The sequence below is a fragment of the Ctenopharyngodon idella genome, chromosome 18 (assembly GCF_019924925.1).
Source record: "Ctenopharyngodon idella isolate HZGC_01 chromosome 18, HZGC01, whole genome shotgun sequence".
NCBI classification, from domain to species: Eukaryota; Metazoa; Chordata; class Actinopteri; order Cypriniformes; family Xenocyprididae; genus Ctenopharyngodon; species Ctenopharyngodon idella.
In genome coordinates, this window is record NC_067237.1 from 17,870,624 (window position 1) to 17,886,265 (window position 15,642).

A 15,642-nucleotide genomic window follows, 5' to 3' on the forward strand; every position below is an offset into this window, starting at 1 on the left:
GGCTGTGGAAGATTATTTGACTCAAACTTACACAAGCAATTATGTGTAGTATCAGAGGGCTAATTAATGCTAGTGATGATTGCTTACTTGTTTCATTCATTCGCCTTGACTGGCAGTTCTAATATTATACAGTAATAAAGTAAAATAATTTATTTATAACATGAGTTCTCCAAGATTATTGATGAAATTGTCAGTTATAAAATTCCATTCAGTTCACATGCTATCATGATCATTCCCATTGGCATATTGTATAAATGTTTAATATCCCCAACATACTTATGCTGGGGAGAAATGCTTTGGCGGGCTTTTGTCCTGCAGCTAATTTCTTTCATTCACACACATAAGCACATACTTGTCTATTTTTCATGCAGTTGCAATCTGTTGCTGTTTAGAAAATCGATTAAAGTGGACCTATAATACCTCTTTCTCAAGATGTATGAAGTCTCTGGTGTCCCCAGAATGTGTCTGTGAAGTTTCAGCTCAAAATACACCACAGATCATTTATTATAGCTTGTCAAATTTGCCCCTATTTTGTGTGTGTCCCTTGAAATGCAAATGAGCTGCTGCTTCCGGCCCCCTTTCCAAAAGAGGGCGGAGCTTTAACAGCTTGCGCTTCGGTTGCTCCACGACAACAAAGCTGGAGAATCTCACGCAGCCAAAATGACGATTGTGTTCAGCCTTACATTGTTCAAACCGGAGTCGACACTGATGGAGAGACTCAGGAAGTTTGAGTCCCTACCAACCGTTTGTTGTAGTCCTTAAAAAGTGATTTCCGTGAAAGAAAATATCTCCCTTTGCATTGAACTTTGAGCGTTGTAACTTTGCAGATGTTGTTTATGCTCAAACAGCAACATTACACACTAACTAAAGTTAAAAAAGTGAAATCATAATCAACCCTTTTAATATTTAATTTCTCCTTTATATACTCACCATCTAAGGCTGAAGACTTCTCAAAATGTGTCTGGATGCTTTTTGTAGATTTTTGTGGATTTTTGAAATGAACAATGAAGCCTTTTCTTCATCTTTCCATCTGTCATTAGCTTCAGAATTCTATATACGGTAGCCGCACTTTAAAAATTCCTCATCCCATGGAGCCTTTAACCTGACAAATCCAGACGATAAAACTTGCACATGGCCGCGAGATCTTCAACTTGCGTCAAAGGCGTGATTTGACCGCCAGAAGGGTAACAATGGGGTGAGTTGTCAAGATGAACAGAGCCTCGTCACAGAATATATACTTTCAATAATGAGGGAGGGTGCCAAATGCGCAATCTGTGGGGTTGCTAGGCAACTGCATCAGCATCACTCCAGCAACCTCATGTCAAGAAACGCATTTGAACCACGCTTTTGAATGGCATCGCCTGGCTCGTTTATGTGATTTGCAGCACATTGATTGAAGCATGGCCCATTGCCTGCCTATTATCCGTGATGGTAAATTCACACACAGGTTGAGTCGCTCCGTAAAGGAAGTAATGATTCATTCCCATCACCAGTTGGCAGCATTAGTGTGACTATTGTTGTGGATTTGGTGTCTACTCAAGTCTTCAGTCACAAAGTATCACCACCAGTTGACAAATGACCATGTTTCACATTTCAGAACATTCCGTTGCCCTTCGTCTGTATGTAATGCTATGATCAGTTATGAGCAGCCCAGCGTTGAAGGTCTTGCTGTGTGATCATTAGTTAGTAATCAGTAGGACATGATCAAACTGTGAACTGCTCGCTAGTGTCATTGCTGATGGCAACAGAGCACATTTATAAAAGAGAATCTGTGCTCATTAATTCAGATTTACAGCCCTAGCAGATTATACATTTATATACTTATAAATAGGCAACACAAAGCTACTATTCCTACCGGGATTTAGCATCAGTCTTTTCATCTTCCCTCACTTGAAGTTTTCCTGTGTAACAATCAGCTGATGTTTTTTTTTAAAATGCCGATACCACTATTTTTGTTTGCATTAAAAAAATGCGTAGCCTACAAATATAAAATATAAATTAAATAAAAAATCAATATAATAATTATAACTTCAGCAAAAAGATACGTTCCACCAGATACTACTTTTGATATTGTTCCTCCCCTTTGATCAGGGACTCATTATTCCATTTCTGTTCATCAGATGACTATGAAATTAGTAGAAAGTGAGAGGACGTTTCTTTTTTTGCAGAGTATATATGTATTATATATGACACTACCGCTCAAAAGTTTGGGATTGGTAAGACTTTTTTTTTTTGAGTCTCTTTTGCTCATCAAGGGTTAGAGCTGCACGATTAATCTCGATTCAAACATCCACACGATCTTATTTATTATTGGCAATGATTCACCTGTGTCTATTAAACCTTTGACAAAATCATACTGGAACATTCAAATCTGTGTTTGTGCTGCCGCTGAGCCAGAGAAAGCAGTTTTTGAACCACACACTATAGTTATTTCTGTTACAAATATTCAAATTATCACAGTATTATCACTTTAAAAGTTTATAGTTTGGATATAAACACTGATGTCTATGATAGTGATCAAAATCAGGATTGCTAGGTTTTCACAACAAAACCCACCCTGGTAAAATTCGCATCAGGGGCTAAATATCATGTTATTTGGGGTTGCTTCCACCCGTGGACATGAAAAACAACCCGTGACAACAGTGTTAAAGTAGCCCAATTCTGCGAGAAAACTACAGACTTGGCAACACTGATCAAAATAGAGCAAATCACCTTTTGAAACTAACTTCAAATAACGGTTGTATCATTATATTGTTATGCCACCAGGTGGCGACAAGTGACTGTTAAAAATGTGTTTGTCATTGAATTATTCATTAAAAAGATTTGTTCAAAAACACTGATTCATCCAGTAAAGGCGGGCGTACATGCACACATCACGAGTGAGTTTATCTGAAAATAGTACGGACGCAGTGATACACGATTTTACGTCCTGCCGATTTCCGAAGCAATCGCACAGAGTTCTGTGTGAGAGTGTGTGTGTGTGTGTGTGTGTGTGTGTGTGTGTGTGTGTGTTTGAGAGAGAGAGAGAGAGAGAGAGAGAGAGAATTAAAAAGCCTAGTTACACACTATAACTAGCAATAGCTGTAGCTATAGGTAACATCTCATCTGATAACTGTAGCTCTTGGGCGATCCGCTGTAAAATATAATTTCGGACGACCCTATCATGGTACACACTGTTTGACACCTCATACAGCGCTCGCTGTTCCTGCCAGAGTTCAGTGGTAGTCTTTACTACAGTTAAGGCCACTGGACATGCGCACATCAATATTGCGTCCTTTAATATTTATTTATTTCATTTAATAACTGTATTTGCAGTATTGTAAAGGTAGGTTTAGGGTTGGGGGTAGGTGTAGTCGTTAATAAAACACAATCTGGTAAGTAGCAAATTAATTTACTGTTATTTTATTGTGAAATTTTGGCTCACTTTTGGCCATTGCTGTATCCCTTCTAGACACAACCGAGTTCAGTAAGTTAATCCTCCTTTACAATGGTCCAAATTCGCCGTGGCACTGTCATCTTTCTTCTTCTGTTGTTTTCCTTAGCTCCTGATTTGTCAACTTCAGATAGATAGACAAATCGTCTCGTTCAACCGCACATGTCACAAATTCAAACCGATAGCTTCTGAACTTTTTCGACATATTTAAAAATGATCGGGAGGTCGGGAAGTGCTATTCATCACACACGAAACAAGCCGCAACCATACGAGCATCAACAATTTCCACGTGATTGAAAAAAGTCGCCTGCGAGCTTGTACGACAGCAAAAATCACACCGTGTACGCCCGTCTTAATGAAACAAGCATATTAGGGAGTCATTGAATCATTCTTTCAAAACCATTAAAAAAAAAAAAATCATTCAAATTAATTAAACATTTTTAAATATGCTGCTGTAATTTATATTTTGTCAGAACCTCTAGTAAATTACATGTTATTTCGTTTAGTTGTCTGTTCAGAATCATTGGAGAATTGTGATCTCTATTTTAAACAAAAAAATTTTGATTCTCATGTTATCCAGTATCGTGCAGCTCTTTTTAAAAAGTCTTCAGTGTCACATGATCCTTCAGAAATCATTCTAATATGCTGTTTTGGTGCTCAAGAAACATTTCTTATTAATTTTCAAAACAATTGCCACTTATTTTGATATATTAATCATATATTTTAGTTATTTACTTTATATTGTACATACTGTGTGTTTACAGTTTTAAAGAGTGTAGTTCAAACGGATAGCTCTTATGCAGACAGCTTTCAATCATAATTTCTAAATGTATAGCTTTATTATTAACAGAATTTAAATTACATGTTATATCTTTAAATTAGTAGCCTGTAATTTCATCTGTTGGTTTTGTTAGGTTCGTTTCATCAGTCTTGGACAGAGTGACCAAAAATGATTGCAGTGTGTTGCAGTGGTTGATTTATTCCTTTTATTAATGCATTCATCTATAATTTAATTCCAAATTTTTTATTATTTTTTTTAAATCTGATGGTGTAATGACATTTTCATTAGTACTGAAATGAATACTACTTAGCTTTTTATATACTTCTACATCTTGCTGTCCGAAGAGCACACTGGTGATGGCTGTACTTTTAAAATCTACCCCTGTTTTTGCTCTTGCAGCTTCCTGAACACCTCCAGGCTCAATAGTGCTGGAGCCTCAGACGCATTTCATACTTTCCTCATCGATTGTGACGCCAAACTCCTCTCTCCCTCTGCTGAGGGAGCGCTTGCTGACCCTCTGTACCTCTGCTGTCCAGTACACAAAAGCAGGTGACTTGAGTGCACACATTGAAAGACAGTCCTTTTATACTCACAAGTTCCCTGTGCCTTTTCCTTCACCTGAGATATCATATTCCTGCAGACCAAGCAGTACATGCTATAGTTCTGTCTACATCTGACATTCAAATGTCCTTTTTCTATTTGCATCTGGGGAACAAACCTAGTTGAAGGCCTCGCATGTCACAATTGTGAAAAGTAATGTCCAAATAACAGGAAATTACATTGCAGACTTGAAAAATAAGGCCACAATTGCAAGATGAAAAAGCTGCAGTGGCTTATGTCCTCATGTCAGGATGCTCATATTCATGTTCTCTCACAGAAGTGCTGTCCCCGAATTGACCGCAAATGTGCCGCAGGAACTAAGGAGCTGGTCAAAACCGATATTGTCCCATGTGATGTCTTTTTAGTGCCTTTTTGAGAGCAACATATAATTGATTCCCTTGATCCTTTGCCTCATAGGGGGTTCACTGTATATTTGTCGCACATCAAATTTGGCTGAGAAATTACCCTCAAAAGATGATTTAAAGTCATTATTGTGTTAAATTAGAAAAGCATCAAATAGACATTACAAAAAGTGGCTTTAAAAAGAAATATTTTTATTTGATTCAACAGAGAAGTTATTACATATAAACTTTTTTTTTTTCAGAAGCTGCATCTGAATTAGTATTCAGATATATTTACAGACCGTTTATTGCAGCTCAGAGGTGGCAGGAATGCATTTACACTGCAATTACATCTGCATAAATAATGCATGTGATTTAATGGGTTTTAAATGGGTATTTAAGGGATATGAACATTTTGTCATCATTTACTCTCCCTCATGTCCTTTCAAACATGTATTTCTTTCTTTCTTCTGTGACGCATAAAAGAAGATGATTTGAGAAATGTCTCAGTATTTTTTGTTTGTGCAATGGGAAGTCAGTGGTAAACAATTGGGATTTAAACTATTGAGCACTTGTATACATATATATTTTGAGTCTCTTATGCTCAACAATTCTGCATTTATTTGATGAAAAGTATATTAAAAACCGAAAACAGCTATTTTAAATTGTAGTAATATTTCACAATATTACTATTTAAAAATATTTTAACATGTAATTTTTTACTGTGATAGCAAAGCTACATTTTCAGCAGCCATTACTCCATAATCCTTCAGAAATCATTCTAAAATGCTGATTTGCTGCTGTCCCCAGTTTAACTGCAAACATGCCACAGGAACTAAGGATCTTGTCAAGACTGATTATATCTCATGTGATGTCGTTTTACTGCCTTTTTGAGAGCAAAATATAATTGATTCCCTTGAGTAATCCATTGCCTCATAAGGAGGTTCTCTGGTATGTCAGGACAGCCTGATGCGCTAGAGGATTGTACATAGTAAAGATCTTGTCTTGTTAGACTCCATTCCCAGTGCACATAAGTACATGCATGAACATGAATGTACACAAATCAGATCTGATCTTGTTCTCACACTCCTCTTCTCCTCTGTAGACTGCTGGAATGGCTTCCAAATCTCATCCACCTCTCATGAAGAAACACAGTCAGACCGATCTGGTGAGCCGACTCAAGACTCGCAAGATCCTGGGCGTGGGTGGAGAGGATGATGATGGAGAGGTGCACAGGTCAAAGGTCAGTATTTGTATCTTGCATCCTTGCCCAAGTTCCGTGACTTGCATAGCAACTTAAACACACTGACGTGTATGTTAATGTTTTGCATTCGGAAACAGATGTTCATATTGTCAGTGTTCGATTAGGAGCTGTACAAAAACCAGCAGTGCAATCTGCTTGAAATAGTTGCACTAATAGGCTCATTAATTTTACCTGAGTAGCATTTTTTGAGTAGTGTGTTGCCATTAGTAGTGTTTTACGAAATTCCTGTCCAATGTGAGTAAAACTTGTCCTTGTCGAATAAATACATTTTACTCGACCTTAGACGGTAAGATTATAATTCATGGCTTTCAAATTAAATTATTATGTGAAAGATCTGTTGTTGATGTAAGTGACATGCAAGATTTAAAGCAGATATACAAACCGTCTTCTAAAGAAATCTGCCATGACTCGCACGTCTCACCTCAGTGGAAAAGTTTTAGAATGCATTTCTTTCCCTCCAGAACTCATTACACATGAAATATCCCTTGCACTACAGCAGAAAAACTAAATTATGAAGAACGTGCTTAGGATTTTTTGACCTGCGATATATGATACGCATAGCCAAAAAAAAAAAAAATCCATTTGCCATAAGGGCAAAAATTATTTATCACCAGTGAAATGTATTTGCAGCTGGCAAATAAACTTTTTTATTCTGATTTTACTTGTAAGTTGTTAAAAAAATCTTTAAAGGGGTCATGAATATTTTGACATACAGTAAGAGGTCATGGTGCTATACAAACATATGATTTCAGAGCACAATTTTTTTTATTTTTTTAATAAAACCAAGCTGGCAGTATGACCTGTTTTCTGTTTCTGACTGAATAGATCATCACTTGACTTCCTGGAAAAGGGTCATTGCATTTGTGTGCTCATCAGACATGACTGTGATCGGCTACAATGCTCATCACTGCAACCTTTTATGCAATGGGTGTAGATTTAAATATAATGCTGTAATCAACATTTTTCAGGATTAGTAAATTTTGTCAGCTGTAATAGTAAAAACATACTAAAAGTTTTCAAAATAGTTCATGTACTAATAATAATATTAATAATGCTTATACTACTACTACTAATACTTATTTCATATGCAAAGTTAATGGGCTTTTATTTTGAAGTCTTAAAGGAGACCTGCCCATTTAAACAGAGTGTTTAAATCAAAAGGGTTAATAACAGGGTATTTTTATGACTTTTTTTTTTTTCTTTCTTTTTTTAAGATTTATTTGGTAACACTTTACAATAAGGTTCGGGGACAGTAAGGGGGACAGAGATCGGGAAAGGACCGCGAACTGGGACTTGAACTCGGATCGCCCGAAGCGCATTGGCGCTACATGTCAGCGGGCTGCCCACGAGGCCATCGGCACCGACAAATGATGGCAATTTTTAATGTAAAAATAATACTAACATTATAAGTGCACCTCAGGAAACATTACAAAATAAGTTTATGAACCCCTTTAAAGAGGTCATGACATGAGAAATCAAATGTGCCTTGATCTTTTGACATATAAGAGGTCTTTTTACCAATAAAACATTTTGCAATTTTTCAGAGCTTAAAACTTCCTCTTCATTATAAACAAAGCATTTATTTAATCAAGCTTCAAAAACAGCTCGTTCTGATATTGGGTGCCCTGTGACGTTACAAGGGCAAATACATTTGCATATGACTGCCTCCAGAGCAAGATATTGATGAATAGTTAAACATCATCACATCATAGGCCCCGCCCACTGGCGTTCAGTCACTTAACGACTGAAATTTGACCACACCAGATGTCTCCCGGCTCGCGCCAAAGGATTATATGTTTGTTCGGAGCATTTTGTTTTGTAAACGAGGTAAAAATGAAAGATGAAGCTGCCAATTCTTTGTTTGTAAATGATGGTTTTATATGGATCATTTTTTTTCAAAACACAATAGCGAGTAGGCGTTGATACCGTTTCCTATTAAATGACGCTAGCGAATCATAACAGTAGCCATTTACTGACAAACCTTAAAGGAGCCACCCCATAAAAACAGATAATTTCAGACAGAGGGTCAGAATGAGGGTTGTGCAAAAAACTTTATTAACATTTTAAGGAACATATTAAAAAAAATCCATGTCATGACCCCTTTAAAAAAACTGTTTGACCTCACTGTTAAATTATAAAAAGTGTCATATGTATTGTATTTTCCTTCATCTGATCACTCCTATTGCTATAAAGCAAGTAAAGCTTGTGTTAAGATACCGTTTGCTTGGTACTTGTACACAAAGAGCTTTTTGCATTGAAAATGAGATCTGCACAACGTAATCCAGCATCTCTTGGGTGATATGAAAAATTGAAACATCTATATACTTCCGTGCTATATATAAATGTACAGTGCTCATGTTCACAAATATGCTCTGTGGTGCTTGTACCTATTTCTGAGGCGGTTTGTCCTCGCTTGTGAGCTGGTTTGCGAGACAGGAAGATGGACCCATTCACAACTAAAAATATATAAAGGAAGCACTCTATTTTACTTTTCAGTCATCCTTAATCTGTACACCCACAGGACAGTGATGCGGTGAAACGGCTGTTGTTTTCTTCATGAGCAGGAGGGTTGAATTTCCTGTATAAAGAGTGAAGGTCTTGGTTTGTGTGGAGACGTTAGAGTTACTCAGAGCTGTGGTATGAGCCCTGTGCTGCACTTCCCCTTTCAGCACATTTGATTCAGCTCTGTGGTTATTTCACTAATATAGGATCTTTTGTAGGATTTAACAGAGCCATTCAGCAGTAATTCTGGTGAACACACAGTGGCTATTCAGTATAATTTGAAAAGACTAATGCAATTGTATGATTTAGACATCTAACAAGCTCCAATTTGCAGAGGTTGCAGTGAAAGATCTTCTGGTTTGCACAACTGTGCAGTGCGGTGTTGCTTGCCAGTTACAAGGTTACTCATGATTTAAATTAAACTTCAGTCAAGCTATCCTTATGGGGAAAAAGAAAGTAGTTAACTACTTTGAAGCTGCGGTGTATTTTTAAGTAAGCAGACTGGCTGTATGTATTAATAAGAGCAATATTTCACTGACTCAACAATAATAGGACTTTAAATACATTTCGACAACTAAACGACTCAGGGTTCTCATGCTTCTTGAAAGTACTTGAATTTCAAGGAGTGAAAAGTATGTGAAAACAAACATAGGTCCTTGAAAGTGGTTGAATTCAACATAAACTAAAATTTTGTTGACGTGCTGGGTTGAAAATGGACAAACCCAACAATTGGGGTTGTTTTAACCCAGAGGTTGGGTTAAATGTCTGCCCCACCTGCTGGGTAGTTTTATTTAACTCAACTATTGTTTAAAAATTACTATATTGCTGGCTTAAAATGAACCCAAAATAGGTTGGAAATTAACATTTATTAATAAGTTTAATGAATAATTATTAAACAACAAACATTAAATTGGTTTTTTTTTTTTAATAAATGCAATGGCTTTTAATTATTATTGTTGCCTCTAGTAATTATGTGTCTGATTTTTAATTTCCAACCTATTTTGGGTTCATTTTAAGCCAGCCATATAGTAATTTTTAAACAATAGTTGGATTAAATAAAACTACCCAGCACGTTGGGCAAACATTTAACCCAACCGCTGTGTTAAAACAACCCATTTTCTACCAAACTTGTGTTTTTTACCCATCATTTTTTAAAGTGTATTATCATTTCTTTTTATTATCAATTTTGAAAACAGTTGTGCTGCTTAATATTTTTCTAGAAAACCATGATACATTTTTTTTTTCCAGGATTCTTTGATGAATAGAAAGTTAAATGCATTAAATGAAATGGAAATCTTTTGCAACATTATAAATGTCTTTACTGTCACTTTTGATCAATTTAATGTTGTTGTTGAATAAAAGTATTAATTTTTTAAGAAAAAATCTTACTGACCCCAAACTTTTGAAGAGTTGTATACAGTGTAGAAAGTATTCACAGCGCTTCACTTTTACAACATTTTATGTGTTACAGCCTTATTCCAAAAGGGATTCAATTCATTATTTTCCTCAAAATTCTACAAACAATACCCCATAATGACAACGTGAAAGAAGTTTGTTTGAAATCTTTGCAAATTTATTTAAAAAAAAAAAAGAAAAAAAAAAAAATCACATGTACATAAGTATTCACAGCCTTTGCTCAATACTTCGTTGAAGCAACTTTAACACCAACTACAGCCTCAAGTCTTTTCAGTATGATGCTACAAGCTTGGCACACCTATTTTTGGGCAGCTTCTTCCCATTCTTCTTTGCAGGACCTCTCAAGCTCCAACAGGTTGGATGGGGAGCGTCGGTGCACAGCCATTTTCAGATCTCTCCAGAGATTTTCATTCAGTCAGGTTCAAGTCAGGGCTCTAGCTGGGCCACTCAAGGACATTCACAGAGTTGTCACATAGCCACTCCTTTCTTATCTTGGCTGTGTGCTTAGGGTCATTGTCCTGTTGGAAGATGAACCTTCGCCCCAGTCTGAGGTCCAGAGCACTCTGGAGCAGATTTTCATCAAGGATGTCTCTGCATTTATCTTTCCCTCGATCCTGACTAGTCTCCCAGTTCCTGCCGCTGAAAAACATCCCCACAGCATGATGCTGCCACCACCATGCTTCACTTAGGGATGGTATTGGCCAGGTCATGAGCGGTGCCTGGTTTCCTCCAGACATGACGCTTGCTATTCAGGCCAAAGAGTTCAATCTTTGTTTCATCAGACCAGAGAATTTTGTTTCTCATGGTCTGAGAGTCCTCCAGGCGGGCTGTCATGTGCCTTTTACTGAGGAGTGGCTTCCGTCTGGCCACTCTACCATACAGGCCTGATTGGTGGAGTGCTGCAGAGATGGTTGTTCTTCTGGAAGGTTCTCCTCTCTCCACAGAGAAACGCTGGAGCTCTGTCAGAGTGACCATCAGGTTCTTGGTCACCTCCCTGACTAAGGCCTTTCTCCCCCGATCGCTCAGTTTGGCCGGGCGGCCCACTCTAGGAAGAGTCCTGGTGGTTCCAAACTTCTTCCATTTACAGATGATGGAGGCCACTGTGTTCATTAAGACCTTCAATGCTGCAGAATTTTTTCTGCACCCTTCCCCAGATCTGTGCCTCGATACAATCCTGTCTCGGAGGTCTACAGACAATTCCTTGGACTTCATGGCTTGGTTTGTGCTCTGAGATGCACTGTTAACTGTGGGACCTTATATAGACAGGTGTTTGCCTTTCCAAATCATGTCCAATCAACTGAATTTACCACAGGTGGACTAAGTTGTAGAAACATCTCAGGGATGATCAGTGGAAACAGGATGCACCTGAGCTCAATTTTGAGTGTCATGGCAAAGGCTGTGAATGCTTATGTACATGTGATTTTTTTCGTTTTTTATTTTTAATAAATTTGCAAAGATTTCAAACAAACTTCTTTCACATTGTCATTATGGGGTATTGTTTGTAAAATTTTGAGGAAATTAATGAATTTGATCCCTTTTGGAATAAGGCTGTAACATAACAAAATGTGGAAAAAGTGAAACGCTGTGAATACTTTCCGGGACACTGTATATATGAAAGAGAGGAACATTAAAAGGGATATTTTGATCAAAAAATTAAACTTTTGTCATTATTTACTCACCTTCATCTTCAAAAGAAGATATTTTGAAGAATGTTTCAACCATTTTTTGTCCATACAATGAAAATCAATGGTGTCCAGAACAACGCTGGATGGCACTGGCTTTCATTGTATGGGAAAAAAAAAATTGTTACACAGAAGAAAGAGTCATACAGGTTTAGAAATGGCATGTGGGTGAGTAAATTATGACAAAAGTTTCATTTTTAAGTCAACTATCCCTTTACTGGAGAGCTTTTTTTAATGATCACATCTTGCTTGGTTGTAAAGGTGCGTTTACACCACTGTTTGTTGGTAGTTAAATTAGATTAGAGGTCACAATAGTACTCCCTAACATTGTGGGTCACATCCTTCCGGTGACAGATTTACTGTAGGATTTCTGTTGCTTTCCTTTCCCGGCATTGCAAACTTTTTTTCCTTCACGCATATGTGCCGGTGCTTGATGAAGGATGAAGGAGCAGGCGGTCACACACAGCAGATTATTCTCTCCAAAACAGCATTGTTTATTTCTTCCTCTTCCTGCCTTCCCTCTGCCTCGGTTCACTGGCCTGTGCCACACTATTCTGCATTATTATTCCTGCTAAATGCGTCTCACGCTCATGATTCAGGTCTGCTTCCTGGAGTAGGGTCTGTTCCTGTGAAAACCACGCATGTTAGAATGACTGTACAGATGCATGATTCAGTAATGTCACAGCAGCCAGAGGCCAAACTCCCTTTCAAACAGATGCACATGTCAGAACACATGCACAATCACATGATGCACACCTAGGGGAAGCACTGTTTTTATTTGTGCATGACCTTTTGGTGTAAATGGCCCGCAAAGTATCCTAATGGAGGTTGTTTTGACTGCAGTACAGAGAGACAGAGCCAGTGTAAAGATGTGGTAATAAACCCACTGATTCCGCCATTTCCTTTTGCAGTGTTTGATATCCTGAAAAGCACAATTTATTTTTTATATATCTTCCACACAAGTCGACCTGGGCTTTGGTTATAGCTCCCATGAGATCACTCTCATTGCTATGCCTGGCTTTTATCTTCTGCGTAGACTCTGACCTGCAGTAGCCTCTAATCAGGATGTTGGTACTCACTGAGAATTTCTTGCAGAGGCCAAAGCAGTCAGCAAATTGAAATATTTGTGCTGTTTTAGAGCTCAGAAAGGTCTCGGCTGCTCACACTGCTTGAATAAGATGGCCATCAGAGAACCAACCACCAGAGGAAATGCAATTTGCAGTTAGGCAGTTGGGAAAGCATGCTTTAGAGCCTGAAATCTTTACTGCTGTGAATCCTAATGAAATATGACAGCTCTAAAATTAAAACTGGATTGGATGTAAATATAATCTAATAATGTCATCACTACAGTTGATCACCTCTGACCTGGAAGCAGAAGTTTCTAATTAGTGATGTAACTCTGTGTAATGTCTTTTTAATTCTTGTAAATTACAGATAAATTTTATTTATATTTATTTTTTTTATTGCCATAACCTAGTTGTCTGGATTTTTTCCTGGTGAGCTCAACAACATACACTAAAAGACATTAAAAGCATAAATACAAAGAATGAAATCACAACTCATACATAACATAAAACATACATACATACATACATACATACATATTCCATCAATTACAAGGAATGAAATGCATAAATACCAGAGGAATTAAAAGCATGAACAACCTACTATAAGTGCTTGTCATCCAAATGTTTATGTCTTTCTTTCTTCAGTCGAAAAGAAATTCTGGTTTTTGAGTAAAACATTCCAGGATTTTTCTCAATATAGTGGACTTCAGCAGTTACCAACGGGTTGAAGGTCCAAATTGCAGTTTCAGTGCAGCTTCAAAGAGCTCTACACGATCCCAGACGAGGAATAAGAGTCTTATCTAGAGAAACGATTGGTCATTTTCTAAAAAATATAAAAATGTATATACTTTTTAACCACAAATGCTCATCTTGCAGTGCTCTGCGATGCGCCACGCATTACGTAATCAAATTGGAAAGGTCACATGTGACGTGTTTTCCTCAAAAACCTTAATTTCTTTTCGACTGAAGAAAGAAAGACAGAAATATCTTGGATGACATGGGGGTGAGTAAATTATCATTCTGAAGTGAACTAATCCTTTAAGAGGTGTCCGGACCTGGGTGTTAGACCTTTTTTCTGCAAACGTGAGACATAAATGTCATCAGTGGTGGAAAGATCGTGACCTATAATTTGAGGCAGACCGCACTATTACCGATCTGACTTCTGCTGAACTGTGGAGCTGCCAAACCACACTGTAGTTGAGAAAGTCAGTATGCTTTCTATAAAAATTGACCATAGCAACTTTAAATACACCAAACATTTTAAGCTGTTTTAAATCTTTAATGGGATTTTTTAACAATGCATCTTAGGTTATCATCCCTCTTTAACAATGCAGAGATGGTGGTTCGCAAGAAACTTAAGGCTCAACACATTCTCACTCCCAACTCACATATTGACGCTTGGTCAGGACCCCTTGATGTCACCTTTTAACACAGGGTACAGGTACCCCTTTAGTGTCATTTTTCGATGTGCAGGGTACTCCATTGCTTTCAATGAGTAACCTTTGGCATCATACACAGGCGTGGGAATTTTATCGTCATGATGGGTATAATTTTGCCATTATGACCAACCAGCATAATTTTATTTACATTTATTTTACTTTACACTATTTAGACATGTTTGAGCAAAGCCAAACGATTGATTTCTGTGAGAAACAGACCCAAAAACGATCACCGTCTCCATCTGCCATCAAGCTCAGATCTGTGCGCACACATTCAAAAATTGTCAACAGAAGAAGTGTTACGTCAGCTTTAATTGTGAAATGGCACTGGCTCTTGTGTGTCTTGTGACCGATTGCATCATGCTGTTGTTCGGGTGTATCTTTTGAATGAGATATGACTGTTTTCACTCTGTTTGTATGGCTTCAGAAGACTGCAACACGAGTTGTTTGTAATACTTTTATACTGTTTTTTTGGTCAGTTTTTGCAATAAATACCTGTGACTGTGCTTTTATTCACCTGTTATATTTTTGAGAAGTGGGTAGGAGTGGGGTTATGTGTTTTAAAATATCTGTTTATAAATATTCATAAAATCATTTCCTCTTTTATAAATACAGAAGTAAATGTGTCAGAATTAAATCTGACACATAAGACAAACATCTGAAAGCAACGGAGTACCCTGTACATTAAAAATGACACTAAAGGGGTACCCTGTGTGTTTAAAATTGACGCTGAGGGGTTCTGACCGAGCGTCAATATGTGACAAGTTGGAAGCGAGAATGTGTTTTAAAGCTATGCCCATTTTCAGTGACCTGACTTATAATGGTTAATGGCTGAACAGCATTTTTTCTCCATCGGAAATCAAACACCATTTCCTTTGCATGTCCTAAAAACAGCTTAAGATTATGGGTGCAACTCCATTCAATCAGTGTAGACACCTCCCTTCCATAGTCCAATTCATTATTGTCTGTAATCACAGGGCTCCAGCCATTGGCTCCTATAGGGGGAAAACCAGGCGCCAAATAATTTTTTTTTAAGAGCCAAACAAGGAACTTACATTTTTTTTAAATCACTTACTTTTAGTCATCCTGTTGTGTTTATATATCTCCCTTTACAGTT

The 15,642-nt window shown here is 37.5% G+C and overlaps 1 protein-coding gene across 2 annotated transcripts in view; it reads left to right on the forward strand.

Annotated features, from left to right (window-relative positions):
• Positions 1–15,642, forward strand: part of tp53i11b (tumor protein p53 inducible protein 11b) — a 70,550-nt gene that overhangs the window by 37,423 nt on the left and 17,485 nt on the right. Inside the window, exons 2-3 of one of the 2 annotated variants that reach the window (XM_051869948.1) lie at positions 4,614–4,763; positions 6,261–6,398. In XM_051869948.1, the coding sequence (XP_051725908.1) occupies positions 6,270–6,398 (129 nt within the window). In that variant the 5' untranslated portion in view covers positions 4,614–4,763; positions 6,261–6,269. The remainder of the gene's footprint in view (positions 1–4,613; positions 4,764–6,260; positions 6,399–15,642) is intronic. The other variant, XM_051869949.1, reaches the window with a different exon arrangement.